Genomic DNA, 17,727 nt, shown 5'->3' on the forward strand with positions numbered 1-17,727 from the left:
TGATCAATCAGCATGCTCCATTCTGTATTACAAAATAACGACAGATAGGGAGGTTACCGACTTTCAAAGGTTGATGATTGCAACTCTTTCTATAACAGGAAGGTGTATTTTAATTCCTAGTCAATAAATGACATGACTAACAAGTAACAAATTGAAGGAAAAAAATGGAAAAAGAAAAGATATATAAAAAGTAATGTAAAAAAAGCTTTAAACTTAGAATAAAACAGGTATAACAAGATGACTTACCCTTGAAGCTATGTCATCCACATCGCTATCATAACCTCTTTCCCGTACGCCATAAACAGCGCCCCCTAGTGAGGATATATGAGGTTGGCTGGCACTATGTTTATAGTGAGAGGTAAGAGGTGATGCTGGTTCAGCTTGATGGATTCGTCTAACAGTGACCGGTGTTGAATCAGCGCTTTGAGGAGGTGATTTATTATCTCCTGTACGTTGTTGTGATGGACCCTGATCTGATGCTGTAGTCATCATTAGCATACTTCCTAAATTGACATTAGATTTGATTCCATTATTTATTATCTTTAATTTTCAACATAAAAATCAATGAGTAAAATCAATAAACAGACAATATCAAAAGGTAGCGTACTCTCTGACAAGGCATTTTAGATTTTTCAAATTTAAATTTCAAAGAAAATGAAACTCTCTTTTTACATACTGTATGCATGAGATGGCCTTTTAAAGACTTTTTTCATGCTGAAAGTTTTAAAAATGTCTTGCAATCGGTACACACATTGTGCTTAAGTCAATAAAACAAAACTTCATTTTCACCTTTCTCTGTGAACCTCCCTGAAATTCTTCAATCAAATTTTTGGATAACAAATGATCAAATTTGGACAATTATATCATTTAAAGGTCAAGTCCATCCCAGAAAAATGTAGATTTGAATAAATAGAGAAAAATCAAACTAGAATAACGCAGAAAATTTCATCAAAATCGGATGTAAAATAAGTTATGACATTTTAAAGTTTTGTTTATTTTTCACAAAACAGTAATATGCACAACTCAGTGACATGCAAATGAGACAGTCGATGATTTCTTTTGTTTTTTATTGTTTGATTTATACAATATTTCATTTTTTTACAGATTTGACAAAAAGGATCAACTTGACTGAACCATATAATATTAAACAATGCTTATTCCACATGTTAAGGGATAATTAATCTTTGTTTCACTTGACAATGGGGTGAAAATTAGAATATTTCATATTTCACATAATAAAATACAAAAGAAATAGTGAGTGGATGACGTCATCAGTCTCCTCATTTGCATATTGGCCAGGATGTGCACATAACTATTTTGTGAAAGAAAGCAAAACTTAAAATATCATAACTTTCTCATTTTTCAGTGTTACGTTTGTTGGAATTTTCTCTTTTTATTCAAATCAACTTTTTGTTGTGGTGGACTTATCCTTTAATGACATACCAAAGTGCAAAATGAAAAATAAAAATCTCCTCATTTGTTTTGAACTGGGATACCACATTCATGTGTATCCATAGTAACAGTACTTCTAAGCCAATCAAAATCAAAGTAATAATATTTAAGTCCTTTAGAGTGCATAGGGACGCTATATCATGTGATATGTGCTATACAAGTACTGTGTTCTTAATATCAAGGACTATTGTACATACCTGGCAATGACCTTGTAAGTGACCTTGGTTCTGGATTCCAGTAGCGATGACTAGGGGAAGTCCCATATATATCAATGTTATCAACGCTTCCTACCCGATGCTCCAGCTCCTCCGCTCGCTGTTCTGTGCTAAATTTTTCCTCTTGTATTAATCTATTAAAAATAAAATAAAAAGAAGTGCTTGATCAGCTTTTATTTTTCAGATGACATTCAGATGGTGCATCACATCTGAATGCTATAAAAAGAAAACGTTTCTGAGATTTATGCTACCCTTTTCATGTGCAGTCAATTTCAGTTAAAATGAATGATTTCACTAGTAACCATGATAATGAAAATGATACTCAAATATTCAAGGTAAATTTTTCAGGCTTTACAAAATACATGTACCTCATGGCAAACTAATTAAGTAATGTTGCAATAATAAACTTTCCAACAGTATACTGGGATAAACAATGATCAGGGAGAGTGCATGAAAGAAACTTTTCAACAAAACTTCTCTCCACCATTTACAAGAAACATTGATGATCTTGGAGTACTCTGACAAACATGTGTTACTTGATTGGGCCTGGATAATCCTTGCATGAAAACAGTTACAAAATTGTTAAACATATTTGTTTCTGAAAAGAATATTAATTCTGAGAAGATAGAAGGCCAGATTAAACCTAATAAAACATTTGAATATTTTCTATATTTTTTTTCATTCTTGTTTATTGCTACTTGTTGTTCCTAAAGCAAAACCAGACAATTTCATTCGAAAGTTTTCTGATTTTTTTAAAGAATCGTCAGAATGTTTTGAGACAGGTTATATGATTTTATTTTAGATTGTATCTAGTTGCTCCTTAAGCACACCCGCACATCATTCAAAGAAAATTGACAAACTACATATAATGCCTGGTTGTTGCAAGGGTAAATAAGAACATTCTGTTTAAATCAGAGGTAGCCTTGATCTTGATATAACCTTTACCCGAATAACCAATCATTTTCATTCTTAATTGTACATGGAGAATGATGTCTTACTTGATTTCATTATTGATTGCATCTAGTTGTTCTTGAAGCATCGCAGCTAAAGTCTGAGCATCTGTTTGACCTTGAGGCGACAACATATCAACCGCTGAGAAGATATCTGCGTTATCATCACCAGCGGGTGAAGAGCTCTCGCTCTCAAAAGCTTGGGCAATGTTTGCCAAGACATTGGCCTGCTCTGCTTTCTCCCATTCCTGCTCATTCAACGTGTGAACCTGCTGAAATGCAAGGGTGAAGGAGGGAAAAGATGAAATGACAAAGGACAGTGATGGATCACTCACAAGTGTTGTGACAATGAGAATGGATAGAGGGAAAGATGAATAAGACCAAAGCATTGTCAAAGGATGGATGAATCACAGGGAATGTGAAAATAAATTATGGAAGAAAACAAAGTAATAAACAAGGAAATTAATAAATAGGCATGAGTAAGGATGTCAGTGATTAGAACAATGATTACAAAGGAAAATAAAGATGACAGAAAACAATAGATGAACAAATAATATCAAGGATCGTACCATTAAGATAGAAAGATGTGGTGGATGAAGAAAGCAATAGATAAGTGGTGGGTGTAATTAAAGGCCATTTAATGATAACAATGGAAGAAAAATAAGATGGAAAGACCAAAGAAGGTGATGAAATGAATAATTAATGAAATGATGAAATACAGAATACAAAAGATTGAAGGAAAGATTAAATGACAGGAGTAATGAAACAATGTAATTATGAATTATAAGGATGAGGGATGGAGGAATCATTGATTGAATGAATGAACAAATAAATGATGAGATAAACCATAAAAATGAATGTATTGATTGAGTAAAAGAAAGAACCACACACAATGGTTAAATAAGAAAACATGGAACACACAATACAACAATTCAAAACAATTCAAAGGAAATATATTCAAATCAAAGAAAATCATCAAAGCATGTTATGTACAAAGTGGAAGATTATATGAATTGCAAATGTATTAAATAAAAGAACAATAAAATAAGCAATGTAAAAATGAAAAGTTAAAATTCACAAACATTGATTAGTAGAATTCAAATGTTTTACCAAACACAAACAAGAGAAGACGAGATAAGGAGATGGGAGAAAATCAAAGAGAAAACCAAACGAATGTGAACTAGTGTGCATGGCTTGCAGAAAATCTCATACATGTAGCATTCACACCATGTTTTTACAAATAATCTAAAAGAAACCTAGTACAGCTTATTCACTGGTAATAATTGAATGCTACTGAGGGTTGTCATTATATTGGGCCTTTTCACACATGAATCATCATTGTAATCAGACCTTTCACATGCTCACTTGAAAACTGTGATTTGAGTGAAACTTAACTGGAATTCACCTCCAGAGAAGAATTCATGATTGTGATTAACATTCTAGTTTGATTTCATGCATGCTAAAATTTGTCATTAGCCTTATTTTTCACTGGAATCATCATTCACATTATGATTTTTTTTTAATGTGTGAAAGGGCAGAAAAACTCACAGGATTGAAAGGCTTCAAGGAACAGTCATTTGGGGAAGCATTTTATGTTTTAATCTACTGAAATTCTTGCATCTGATTGGTTCAAATCGAAATTGACAAAGAAAATCCTTAATATTTGCTTCATGAAATGCTTCCCATTATACAAATTCAGAAATGCAAATATTTTAATTTTAATGCATTTCAATTAAGATGAATTAAAGCTACAATTTTTGTATTTCATTTTTTTCAAGCATCGATACACTAAGTGCTTAAAAAGGAATGATTTTCAGCTGCTTCATTTATCCACTGGTAATAACATGCTCAGCTTGATGTATGTGCATGATAAAGGATTTTTTTTTTGCATAAAAAGCTGTACACATATGTGTGCTTATGAAAAAAATAGAAGTCATTGCAAAACAATATTTATTTTTCATTATCAAGCTTAAATAACTGAAGAATGATACCCCCCCAAAAAAAAAAGTTGACATAGTAACTAGCAACAAACAATCAAACTAAGCAAAAATTTGCTGCTCATATAAATTACGTTTCTGACCAGAACAGAACAATTCCCCAATATGATTCCTACATGAAAACACAAGATGGCGCTATTAAATCTTGTCAGAGATCCACCAGCTTTCATGTGTACATGTTTGTATATTACATGCAGATCATCTGTTGGTACAGAAGCTACATGTATGTACTCTCCAAAATAGAGGGTGCCCTTCTCTCAATATATGATCAACAGTACCAGACAAATTATTAATGCTATCATGAATAGGATCTCTTCAAAGAGATATCTGTAAACTAAGTATGAAACAGGAGAATATTTCATTAACAAAATAGTGATATCCACTAACAAAATGAAATCCTGGGGTGGTAATCTGAGACCCATTTTATCTCAGATAAAATCAAATATTTTATCTCCGTTAAAATCAGTGAGATAAAATACCCTTAACCCTATCTAGGCGGGGGGGGGGGGGTGGCCTCAGAGGCCCTCCTCAACAAATTGCGCGATATTTTCGCCATGCGAAATTTTTTGACCACGTTGCTCACTGACTTTTTACTTTCAAGTCTTGCGCAACTTTTGAGACCAATTTTGCATCACCGGGTACGCGGTTCTGAAATTACGCAACAATATTGAAGTGCATGTCAGACCGAAAATTGCTCAAAAACGTGATTTCGTGTACAAAGTCAATGCAAATTGTGTTTTCAACCAAAATTCATAAATGTATGATTATTTCTGGTTTTGCTGGTCTAAATGTATTTATTTTATGCTTTTTATGATCATAGAAGAGTCCCCAACAAATTTCATTAGAAAACAATGAAAAACGAAAGGTCAGAAAAACAGAGAAATACATAAGAAATTGCAAAAAAACAATATAATACATAAGAAAATTATTTAATACCGCAATTTTTTTCATTTACACTTGCTAAGAACACCACAAAGAGTTTCTATGCTAAAAATTAGTACATTTGGAGCTTTATTTAGGGAGTTAGAGGAAAAAGTATGATTTCGAATACTAATTACGCATAAATCAGCATATTCACTTAATAGCGATTCGCATGAAATAAATTACTATACAATCTTATAGATTATGTCCCAGGCAACCCGCGTGCCAATTTTCGGCACGATCACGCGGTCAACGGCAGAGATCTTAAGGGGGGGCCTGGGAGGCCCACCCCCCCTGGCCATATGAACTCCCAAAATACCCCGGCCTAGATAGGGTTAAAATCTCTCCGAATTGGTATTCTGAGAACAATTTTATCTCTGTAAGACACACCTACATGTATTTTTCAATCAATATCCAATTAGAAACGCGCTTTTATTGCTCTCTGATATCACTCAACCAATGGAAATCCATTCCACTAGGAGGTGTGGCGAAGGAGTGAGATTGTGTCAATTTATTGACTTTAATACGCTTGCACGTCTTTACAGAGATTTCTTTTTAATAACAATGGCAATACTCTCATCTTTTTTACGAAGTCTATATCGCATCTTTTCAAGCATCATTTCAAAGACATTATTATTCAAGAAAAGTCTTATGACATGCTTCCTGCTTGTAGAGGAATAACTTTAAGGTGTTGTTCTCAGTGAATATATCATTTTTCTGAATTTTCATGTCAACATTTGGAAATAATTCACCTAGAAATATTGACAAAATCAACATCGCATAGATAAAATAGCCCCTACCCTCTTTTAAGTTTATTTCATTTTTTCTTCAAAGTAACCTGGGCGCAAGCACATCATCCACGTTGCAATGGCCAGATACACGATGGGTATGTCTACGCAGCCACTGCTCTGTTGCGTGTGTCATCATAGATACGCAAGATAAAATTTATACGCAAGATAAAACTTTAAATTTTATCTGAGAGATAAAATGTCATCTAAGAATACCAATTTCATTTTAAGAGATAAAATAAAATATTTTAAAGATAAAATGAACTCAGAATACCGACCGCCCCTGATCTCTAAATTGCTGATAGCAAAGTTGTCAGTGAATATCACTCAGATTTTGCTTCATGAAATATGATAAGTGGAGGTAGATGATGGTTCAATGGATACATGACTCAAATATCACTAATAATCTTTACTGACAATGACTACAATCATTACATTCTTACTGCAATGTAATCTTTAAGAATTCCAGAAAGGAAGAAATGTGTTTCAATCAAAGACTTTAGCCTGTTCTAGACATGCATTTTAATGGTGGAATTAATTGTCTGAAAATAATGGGGAGATGCTTAAGTAAAGTTTTAAAAAAATGCCAATTGAAAAAACAGATTCATGAACTCAACACTATTACATGAGGAGTATATTTCTGTGGTATGATCATTTGTGTGTAATCCAATACATACATTTAGTGTACATGTGAATCATAACAAGAAGACTGATGATCTTTCTACAGAAAATTTAAAGCAAATCTTACCCTAATTCTTTGGTCCATTAAAATCATAATCAATATTTTGTGATAAATCGGAGACAATTTCTTTATACATTTATATCTTATTGCCAACAATACATAAAGGATAATAAAACAAAATTTGATTTTAAATTCCTAATATTCCATAAATCATCACATGATCTATCAAGTATACCTTTCTATCGTTTCCTTTGAGTGATTCAATGCGGCCCTTCTGAGGGCGCCGTATAACTTCATCCTCACTTCTTCCCTGTTTAGCAGCATTGGCCATCACAACATCAGGTACCGCTTGGGATGTTGTACTGCTACTAACAAAAACAAAATGAAGAAAATAGACTGATGAACCTGTTATTGTGTAATATCACATTGTAACAAATGTTTATCCCTGGTAAAACTATGCAATAAACCTTTAATATGCCACATTTGTTTTCTTCTTAGATGTTTGAGAGTAACTTTGTCATGGCTTAGTAAAAGGTTCCAACTAACACACTATGATGCGACTGTATGGCAGACCTAAAATTTCTCAAAACATGATTTCAAGTACAAATCCAATGCAAAAGTTGTTTATTAAATGTATCTATATTTTCACTTTACTGACTGAACTCAATGAATTTCATGGTTTTTATGATCCAAATAATGTCGCTTTTGGTTTCCATCAAAAATATAATAATTTAAAGCCTAGCTTTCCTGGGATCTCACTGGAGGTTTCAGTAATTAATGCATATTCTTCAATGTGTTTGGTATTCTTTGTTTACTTGAATAACTTTTGAATACTTTCTAGCTGTGCATGCTCTATAAGTGACCAACAAGGATTGGCACTTCTCAAAGGAACATTGGTGGCACATTTATTATGAAACACATGAAGTGAAAATGAAACATGTTTATACACACACCTGATATTCCTAGCTGAACCATCAGAATCAAATCCATCTCTCAAAGACTTGATTTCTATTCTCAATCGATCCCTCTCTTCAACAACTTTACTCTTCTCTCTTTCAATCTCATCCATTGATCGTCGGATCTTGTCCAATTCCTGAGTCATCCCATTCTGAAAAGAAAAAGTTGTTTTCAATCATGCAACAAGAAAGAGGGGATTGATACTGAGATCAATGGTATAGAGAGATGTTGACAAAATTAAAATATCACTAAAGCAACAAGGCATAAACAATGTTGTGTCTCGCCAACTTGTGAAATTAACCAGAAAATATCATTACTTGCGAGGGCATGCAACAGATTTGAATAAAATATTCATTGTAAAATAAAACAAAAATTGTCAGAAGAGTCTTGCACGTAAATTTTAATGTTGACCTCAAAATGACCTTTGAACTTACAATGTGACCTCTGTACACAATAACATGCTAGTCTCTTTAGTAGATCTACATCCCAAGTTTGGGTGAAAAATGAATTAGTTATGTGTCATAAGAGAGTCTTGCATGTATAATCTTTAACATTGACCCAAAATGACCTTTGACCATGATCATGTGACCTAAGATTTGTGCAAAACAATACTTCATACGTGATAACCCTTATGTCTATTTTTCATGAACTACATATAAATCTATAAATTCTCTAAGTAATGATGCCACTTCAACAAAAACCTCAACAGGTTCATTGACCTTAAATGAAGTTTGATCTTAATCATGTGACCTGAAAGGCATACAGGATATTCAGGGATGCATGATTGCTCTTATACCCAAGTTTCATAAACTTACCTTATCATCTAAAGCCGACATTCGTTCCTTGAGATGTATCTTTAATCTTTCATTTGATTCAGTTAATAGTTTATCTACTGTCGCTGATAATCTTTTATTGTGTTCTTCATTCATTCTTTCCCTCTCTCTTGCCTGTAAAAACATGGTAAAGCAAATGAGATTAATTGTATTCAGTTCAGTACTAGATTATTCTTTTTACTCCTTTTTTATTTAAATCATTCACATTTTTTTCTTTCAATTCAATTCAATCTCTTCTTATAGGACAAGTCCACCCAAAAAAAATTTCACTTGAATAAAAAGAGAAAAGTCCAACAAGCATAACATTAAAAATTTCATCAAAGTCGGATGTAAATTTAAGAGAGCTATATTTTTTTATTTTGCTTAATTTTATATGCACATCCCAGTCGGTATACAGATGAGGGAACTGATGACATAAATCATTCACTAGTTCTTTGGTATATTATTATATGAAATATTCTAATTTTCTCCTCATTGTCCTGTAAAACAGTTTCATTTCTCCCTGAACATGTTGAATTACCATTGTTTAACATTTAATGGTTTAGTCAAGTTGGTCCTCATTGTCAAATCTGTAAAAATTGAAATATTGTATAATTCAAACAATAAAAAACAAAAGATTAAGTGAGTGCGGGTCATCATCGACTGTCTCATTTGCTTGTCACCAAGTTGTACAAGTCACTGTTTTGTTAAAAATAGGTGAAACTTTAAAATGTTAAATTTTTCTTACTTTACATCCGATTTTGATAAAATTTTCAGCGATATGCTAGTTTGATTTTTTCGCTTTTGATTCAAATCAACATTTTTATGGGGTAGACTTGGCCTTTTAATAATCATTTAAACATCACCAATTGTACATTCTTTTATATAAAAGTATCATTACAAAAAATGGAGGGTTACAATTGGGGTTTCTTGTGATTGCCTTCATCCTCTTCTTTCCTCCACCTTGCCTTCTTTTCTTCCTACTTCAGCTCCGCTCATTCCTGTCTTTTTACAATCTTCCTAAGATATTCTTCCTCTTCTTATCATCATATTCGTATTTCTCAATACTTGCTCTGTTTCTTTTCTTTAAAATTCACATTTTCCTCAATCTCCTCTTTTCCTTTTACCTTCTTTCCCTTCATGCTTCCTATTACATGTAATTACTCTGTGTTTTAATCCCTTTCATTTTTCTACAGATGAACCCTTATATCCCCTCCCTCATTTTAATACTCACCCTTTCTAGTTCATGTTTACATTCTTCTAATTCATTCCTGAGTTGTTTTAGTTTTTCTTCTGTGTTTCCTTGCCTCTCTTCAGCCTGTAAAATAGGAAACAGGGATGGGTCTTTCCATGAAGTTGTGGCATGAATTGTGTCATTACAGCATAACTCAAGACTGATCGTATCATTGGTTACAGGCTTTACATTTGTATTAAAGTCAGACATTTTACTGGAAACTTGGGGCCAATTTTTTTATGAAGATATTGAGCAAAACATAAAATGATGCTGTTACAGTCACACAGTGTTTGTGTACCTTACATTTGGTCCTAAAAGTCAAATTATGACAATTAAGTTTACCAACACTTCATACAATATGCACATTTACTTGTTAAGTCATGTAGCTAAATACGTCAGTTTTCCTTTGCATATAGTTCTACTTTCAAAAGGAAATTAAATTATGCCACTTGGTGTCCACCAAATGTGACATTTTCTAATGCTATATGGACACAGTGACAATTCAAAATTATGCATAGGAAATCTGAGGTATTATAATAGCTAACTGACTATTGTTTCAAGTTTTAGTCAGTTGTATTGATTTCACTTTTAGGACCAGACACCATGTCAACTAAACAGCATTATACACTGTTTTGCTTAATAACTTCATGGAAAATTAGTCTAAATGGCCCTAAATTTCCAGGTATGGTCGTAATACAAAGGTGAAGCCTACAAACGATTAATGTATAGTATAATTTGTATGGACTTATGCGAAATTGTCATAATTTGTGCCCTAACATATGGAAAGATGCAGAAACATTTATAGGTATATGTTATCTTTCGAATAATTTCTCAAAAAAGTGTTATTCGTGTATTAATGAGTATTTATCTGCACACTTTATTACCCTGATCAATTATGCCAATTATCAGCAGAAAAGTCACAAATTTTGAGCTTACAGTTGTACATGTAATACCTACCATGGTGAATACGAGCATTAACAGGTATTTTGTATTTTCCTTATAACAGACAACATATTGCAATATTTCGACATTGAGGTAAGCATACATTAGACCCCCCTTAAACATTGTATTGGCATAACCCAACCGACCCTTAAAATATTCCAGACTGTACTTTTCTTTTTTCTATCATTGCAATCAATAAATTGATTGTGATAATAAATATCACGTATCATGCTGACTTCGCAATCAAATTTGCGATGTTGAAAACCCTGTGTTGCGGACAGAATAGCTATTTTCCCGGGGTAAAATATTTGTTTTGAGCAGCTTCAGCGAGAGCATTCTTTGTGAGCACCATAGAACTGTATTTAGTATTTGTGAGCATGCCCAATACCACTTAACATTGGGAAGATATCTATCTGCAGCTCTCTCTAGCTAGTGGAGCCGATCGCTAGTCACAGCCTAGCTCATTGCCTGGATATCACTAGACACTTTGCTGTATACATCAACATGGTGTCTTACGCTGCCAAGGGCAAACTTGGGCCTAAAATCCTGTTTAGTTAGCAAAATGAACCAGCCTTCAGTGAGTTTATGTAAGTATAAATAGTGGTTCATATGCACATTGGAAGTTGAAGAAAAAAGAAAGAAAAAAATGCCCTACCTACCCTTTTGCTCAGTGACCCTTTAATACTCCAATACAACAATATATTTTTTGGGGGCCTTAGGTTACAAGAAAGTATTTCCAATCGATTGTAAGATTATAATGTAAATTTACAACTGATATATATATCTATGGCAACTAGAGCAAAATGATTTTATTACTTGGTTCTGTCTAGCAATCAGGTGCATACTCATCATCAATTTTCGGACTTAAAGATTTATTTTTACCCAAATTTGACTTGCATTGATACTAGCAGGCCTCGAAATACGACTTTGGGGGGGCAAGGCCACTTTTTTGAGGGGCACTTTTTCACTGAGGCCAGGCAGCACAGGGCATCAAGGCCATACAGAGGGGCACCAAGGCCACTTTTTAAGGGGCAAGTAATAAATTATTTGTAGTGTTACAGTTTTGCGGCGTGGGGGGGGGCTTTCCATAGTCGATGTTATACATCAGATTCATTACCAAAGACACCTTCTTGAGCTACATGTAATTAAATGTGAATCTGATTAGCACCCAAGAAAGTATCACCGGTCGTTCGTAAGTTGTTCGTAACTGTTCGTAATCGTTCGGCGCGGCTTCGGACTAGACTGCATACATGCACTGGACGTCGCTGGTAAAGCTAAGGTATTGAATACTTTTTGAGATCGGAGAAAAGTTTTCCTCGCTCAGAAAAAAAGGTGCAGACTTTCAAAAGGGGCACATTATATATCAGAAAAAGGGCACATTTATGAGAAAAAGGGCACCACGGCCATATTAAAAAGGGCAAATTTTTAGTGGCCGTAACTTTTAGCAAAAAGAAGAAGGGCATCGACGGCCAGTAATGGGGGCATCGACGGCCATGGCTGTCGATTATTTCGAGGCCTGTACTAAGATCTTGCAATTCCCCTTTAATCCATTCCAGAGGTCAAACGGGGGAAGCTATTCTCTTGGCTAATTCAAACTCAACTAAGAGAGGGAAGCTAAAATGCTATTTGCTAATTCAAACTCAACTAAGAGAGGGATCTATTCCATTGGCTAATTCAAACTCACCTGAGAGAGTGCAGCCATTCTATCAGCTAATTCAGCTTCTACACTTGGTAATGCTTCAGCTTTGCTTAATGATTGTGATAACCTTTGTTCTGAGGCATCTAGTCTCTCCTGCATTCCTCGCTGTTTATCTTCATACTAAAAATAAAACAATAGTAAGCATCTCATCAGGAATGTTCACTGACAAATTTAGTCTGAGGGAAAAATCAATGATTATTTGCATGAAATGCTCCCAAATTCCAGCCCTACGATTCAAAAGATCAGGATTTTGAACTCAATGCCTTCCTGCATTTAAAGGGGAAGTTCACCCTGAGAAAAAGTTTGTTGCAAAAATAGCAGGAAAAAAAATAATATAGGTGAAGGTTTGAAGAAAATCAATTACATGTTAAGAAAGTTATTAGAATTTGTTTTGGATTTGTGACATTATAAACGAACAGCTGCCCCATATGTTATGTAATATAAAATGCATAAATTTCCATTTTTTAATGGTTTGTGAGGACTTATTTCATTTTCGTTTTAGGAACGGGTGTAAAATGCTTTGTCTATTGATATCGTGAAGGTATAGTAAAAAGCAATTTCAATTTTCTGAGATATGACATTTCATTGATTTTTTACCATTTGATATGTAGAAAAAAAGCTTGCATATGACATTAAAAATAAAATAATTAAAATTCTGATAACTTTTTTATTCTTTGATGGATTTTTATCATCATTATTTTTTTTTGCTATTTTAGAGTCAAATTTTGTCAGGGAGAACTTCCCCTTTAAACAAGCTATTACAGATTTGTCTTTAAAAGGAATTATATATAATACAAAAAATATTATGTAAATATAAAGATTTGATATAACATTTTCTCAATCTCTCTCTTTCTCTCTCTGTTTAGTTAAGGTTAAGCATTATATTTGCCAATGTGCTGTATCATACAGTGTATATCATATTTTCCATATGGGTTGGCCTCTGACAAAGTTTTTTTTTAAAAATTGACAAGAGTTTGTAGTTTGATTTATTTTTTCATATCTCACAAATATTAAATACGATGTAACATCCATAAAAAAACAAGCATTAATAATAAAATTATACAAATACATCACAATAATTCAATTCTGAACCTGCTGGGGGAAAATTGGATTACCCTCCCCCCCCCCACACACAAAAAAAAATTGCAAAGCCAAATTTCACCTTATGTATTCTATGATTTTCAATTTTTTTTTCATTGTTTTTATCACAGACCATTTAACAACTAAATTAAACCCTAACTTAATTAAGCTGACCAATAAGAATGACAAATAATCACTTTAATGAATTTCATGTCCCATAGACTTTGAACACAAAATACAGAAATGAGCAAGCAGTCTCGTGCAACTGGAGCATAAGAAGCATTGAAATGACTGATACAAACCTGTTTAACATCAGCCTCTCGACTGGCTAACTCAGCCTCTAATTTATCATTAAGATCATGTAGAGATGTGGTTTCTCGCTGGGCATTTAGATATCTCTTTTCTAACGTAGCTATACGTTCCTCCATATCCTCCTTCTGGGCCATGGCCTACATGAAACAAGACATTAATGATACAGAATTATTAATATCACTTTATCATCAACTAACATACTGTCTTATTAACAATTAAACATCATATTCAAACAAGTCATCACTATTATCAATAGCCATCAAGAAGACATGACCATCACTATAACGTCATCATCAACATCAATTTTCACTATGATTTTACATCATCACCATTTTCATTGTGAACATCTTCACCACCACCATCATGAACACTTTTTAACCTCATCAGCTTATGAACATAGGCACTATATCATAACCTTCACCTCCCCCTCCCCCCATATAGTATCTTTCTTACCTCTTTCGCATCCCTTTGATATTTAGCAGCACTCTCTTGTGCTTTGAGCATCTCTTTCTGAGCCATAGCAAGACTCTCCTCTAGCTCTGCAACCCTGATGTTAGCATCCGTTACCCTAATTTTAGCCTGACCCAACTCATGATTCTGTTTCTCAAGAGTGTCTCGAAGCTCAATAACTCTACTAACGTCGTCATCTGGATCAATGGACCCATTTGATAACCTCTGTTAATACAAATCAAAATAATTATCTTAATAGTATTAACTGCACTTATACACATAATGTACATAATGTTATATCAACAATAATACAATATTTAACCCAACCAAAATCCTCCTGTGTAGGTTAACAGGAAAGACTCTGAGCAAGACAAACAAAACATAAGCCTTATACTTTAGGTAGAATTACACGCTATTAGAAAAACATTATTAACAGGACAATACAGGGTTTTAATAGACTTCAATAGATTGTCATCTAGAAACTGGACAAAAATTGAATGTAACCCCTTTTTCAAGAAAAAGTAAAATGAAAATGCAAGAGTTGGTATGGTAGCATAGAGGTAGCGCACACGCCTTTATGAACAGGAAGTTGTAGGTTTGATACCAAAGATTTTAAAAAATGGGACCTTCTGCCTTCTTGCTAGGTGCTCAGCATTTAGATTGGAGAAGGGTAATTTTCTTAGTTGAAGTAGATACCCTGTGTAAATAAAATGTCATTATCATCCATTATTATCATCATCATCATCATCATTATTACTGTACAATGCCTACTTAGCTTGTTGTACGCAAGCAAATGGGAGATTGGATGTCAAACATTTGTACCGTAATTGCACACACAACGCACCATCCAAAATGTACCGTTGCATGGCTTTAGGAGGTGACGTCACAATACCATTTAATTCACTGCGCTCAGTAAAAATTAAGGTGCAATACGGATATAGCCTGCCTGCTGGCTAAATGCGGAATGCTGCCCAAGGTCATGTGCGCTTGTGGGATTTTGCTTTTCGCTTTTAAAATCTATTCTCCATTTTCAATAGATTACTGTAGGAAAAACTCATTTTTTTTTCATATTTTCGCTGGATTCCGAGGCCTTGTACAACACAATTAGCGAATAGCGAATATTGATATTCGTGCAATGGTGCAAGATTTTGCATTCAGTGAGAAAAAAAGACGCTCTGTTCAACTCGTTAGCGGCTAACGCCTCGTTGAATAGAGCATCTTTCTTTCACCACATGCAAAATCTTGCACCATCGCAATGATGCCTATTCGCAATTTGTATATTATTACATGCTTGGGCGAATAACTCTTCTGTTGTCACATCACAACTTGCTATGCATTTTTTTACAACTTCTTCATTAAATGTTTGAGTAAAACTAAAGGGTTATACATTTCACCACACAGTCACACTAAGAGAAAAAAAGTGCAACTGTGCATCATTCCAATAGGGGCTTTTTTGGTGTAACTTTGCACCCTAAAAATTTACAAGTACGCCTTTATACGATGTACATGTAGGTAGCTTAATTTTACACCCATTTACCCTAAATAGACTGGGCAATTTTGATGCCCAAGAAGACTGGGGGGGGGGGGCTGATTGAGCCCCCCGCCTTCTGATCTCGGCCGTCGATTTGTTGTTTTTTTTATTTCTTATGTATTTCTTTGTTTTTCGACTTTCTTTTTTTTTATTGTTTTTTCCAATGGAAATTGTCAGGGGCTTTATTTGGACTATAAATAAGATGGAATTAATTGATTTCAATCAATAAAAGGAAAAATAATGATACATTCATGAATTTTGGCTAAAAGCTCTATTTGCATTGGATTTGTACACAAATTTACGTTTTTGTGCAATGTAGGGTCTGCATGTACTTACGAAATATTGCTTAATTTCGGAACCGCGTACCCGGGGGTCGCAAATTTGGTCTCAAAAGGTGCGTGAGACTTGAATGTAAAAAGTCAGAGAGCGACGTGGTCAAATATTTCACGCAACAGATTTTTTACGAAAAATGTTGAGGGGGGGCTGAATCAGCCCCCCCCCCAGTCTTTTTAGGGTTAGGAGTGTAATGTACCCTTTAGTTTATATGTAGGTACAAAATTTTACTTTTTTAACAAGTGGAAACAAGTCCCAAAGGCACACGTTTGCAAATTTCTTAAACTTAAGGTGCAACATTCGTCTATAAGTGGGCTTTATCAAAACTGAAAATCATATTTAAAACCCTAAATTTATTCCCTGTGGTGATCATATGTTCTTACCTTTGTGTTGCTAATACTGTGAATGGTATCTCCATTATTGAGGTCTTTGTGGTTTCCATTACCTACTCTTGAGAGCTGATCTTTTAAATTATTATTCTGCACATGAGAAAATGAAACAATATAACACTTTTTTTAAAAACAAATCTTGACTCAGATTCTCCTCAAATTTTCATGTTTCTATAATCCATGCAAATGTATTGAATTAAATCGAATTTATTGGAACCTCATTGGCATCTGCAGATATTATGTTAAAAACAAAAAAAACACAAAACAATTTTGAATGTAGTCAAATAATATTCACATGTTCACACACAGTAAATATAAACATCAATAAATAAATCGCTTTCCTTAATTTTTTGAGATCAATTGAGCTCCTCAGAATTGTTCTCCTTGAGGAGTTCAAATCAATTCATTACAATACATGTATGATAAATTGTAGATTTTTTGTAACATTGTATATGCAATAGCTGTGTAGCTATTAATTAATCTGTGGTGAAACTAGGCCTGGATCAATACGTTTACAAAATATCGTGCTCCTGCTAAAAAAAAAAATTGCTAAAATTTCACATTTTACATCTTTAAATCCATGAAATGGCCATTCATTTCCCATAATTCCTTTAAAGTATTGTAACTTAGTTGAAAACTATCAGAATAATGAAGAATATTCACCTCTTTCCCCGACTCTTGATTTGAACTTACTCTCAGTAAATATTGTAGTCCCACATGTAGACTTCAATGGTGTTGCCATGAAAATCTACATATGGGACTACAATATTTACCGAATTCAAATTCAAATCAGGGTCAGGAAAGAGGTGAATATTCTTCATTTTTCTGATAGTTTTCTGCAAAGTCAAATAATTTCAAGGACTTGGAAAATAGATGGCAATTTCATGGATTTAAAGATGTAAAATGTGATATTTTTTTTAGCGCAATTTATTGCTCTCATTTTTTTAGGAGCGGGAGCGCAATCGTGCTCCTCAAAAATGAAT

General features: G+C 33.8%; 1 protein-coding gene across 6 annotated transcripts in view; it reads right to left on the reverse strand.

Moving 5' to 3' along the window:
• Positions 1-14,653, reverse strand: part of LOC121420976 (liprin-alpha-1-like) — a 68,468-nt gene extending 53,815 nt beyond the window's left edge. For 4 of the 6 annotated variants that reach the window (XM_041615540.1, XM_041615538.1, XM_041615541.1 and 1 more), the window contains exons 1-10: positions 14,495-14,653; positions 14,032-14,178; positions 12,635-12,769; positions 10,009-10,092; positions 8,778-8,909; positions 7,959-8,113; positions 7,241-7,373; positions 2,666-2,889; positions 1,650-1,801; positions 247-503 (exon numbers count right to left, since the gene is read on the reverse strand). In XM_041615540.1, coding sequence (XP_041471474.1) covers positions 247-503; positions 1,650-1,801; positions 2,666-2,889; positions 7,241-7,373; positions 7,959-8,113; positions 8,778-8,909; positions 10,009-10,092; positions 12,635-12,769; positions 14,032-14,178; positions 14,495-14,560 — 1,485 coding nt within the window. In that variant the 5' untranslated portion in view covers positions 14,561-14,653. The remainder of the gene's footprint in view (positions 1-246; positions 504-1,649; positions 1,802-2,665; positions 2,890-7,240; positions 7,374-7,958; positions 8,114-8,777; positions 8,910-10,008; positions 10,093-12,634; positions 12,770-14,031; positions 14,179-14,494) is intronic. The other 2 variants (XM_041615539.1, XM_041615537.1) reach the window with 2 other exon arrangements.
• Positions 14,654-17,727: the final 3,074 nt, after the last annotated feature.

This window comes from Lytechinus variegatus, chromosome 9, assembly GCF_018143015.1.
Source record: "Lytechinus variegatus isolate NC3 chromosome 9, Lvar_3.0, whole genome shotgun sequence".
NCBI lineage: Eukaryota > Metazoa > Echinodermata > Echinoidea > Temnopleuroida > Toxopneustidae > Lytechinus > Lytechinus variegatus.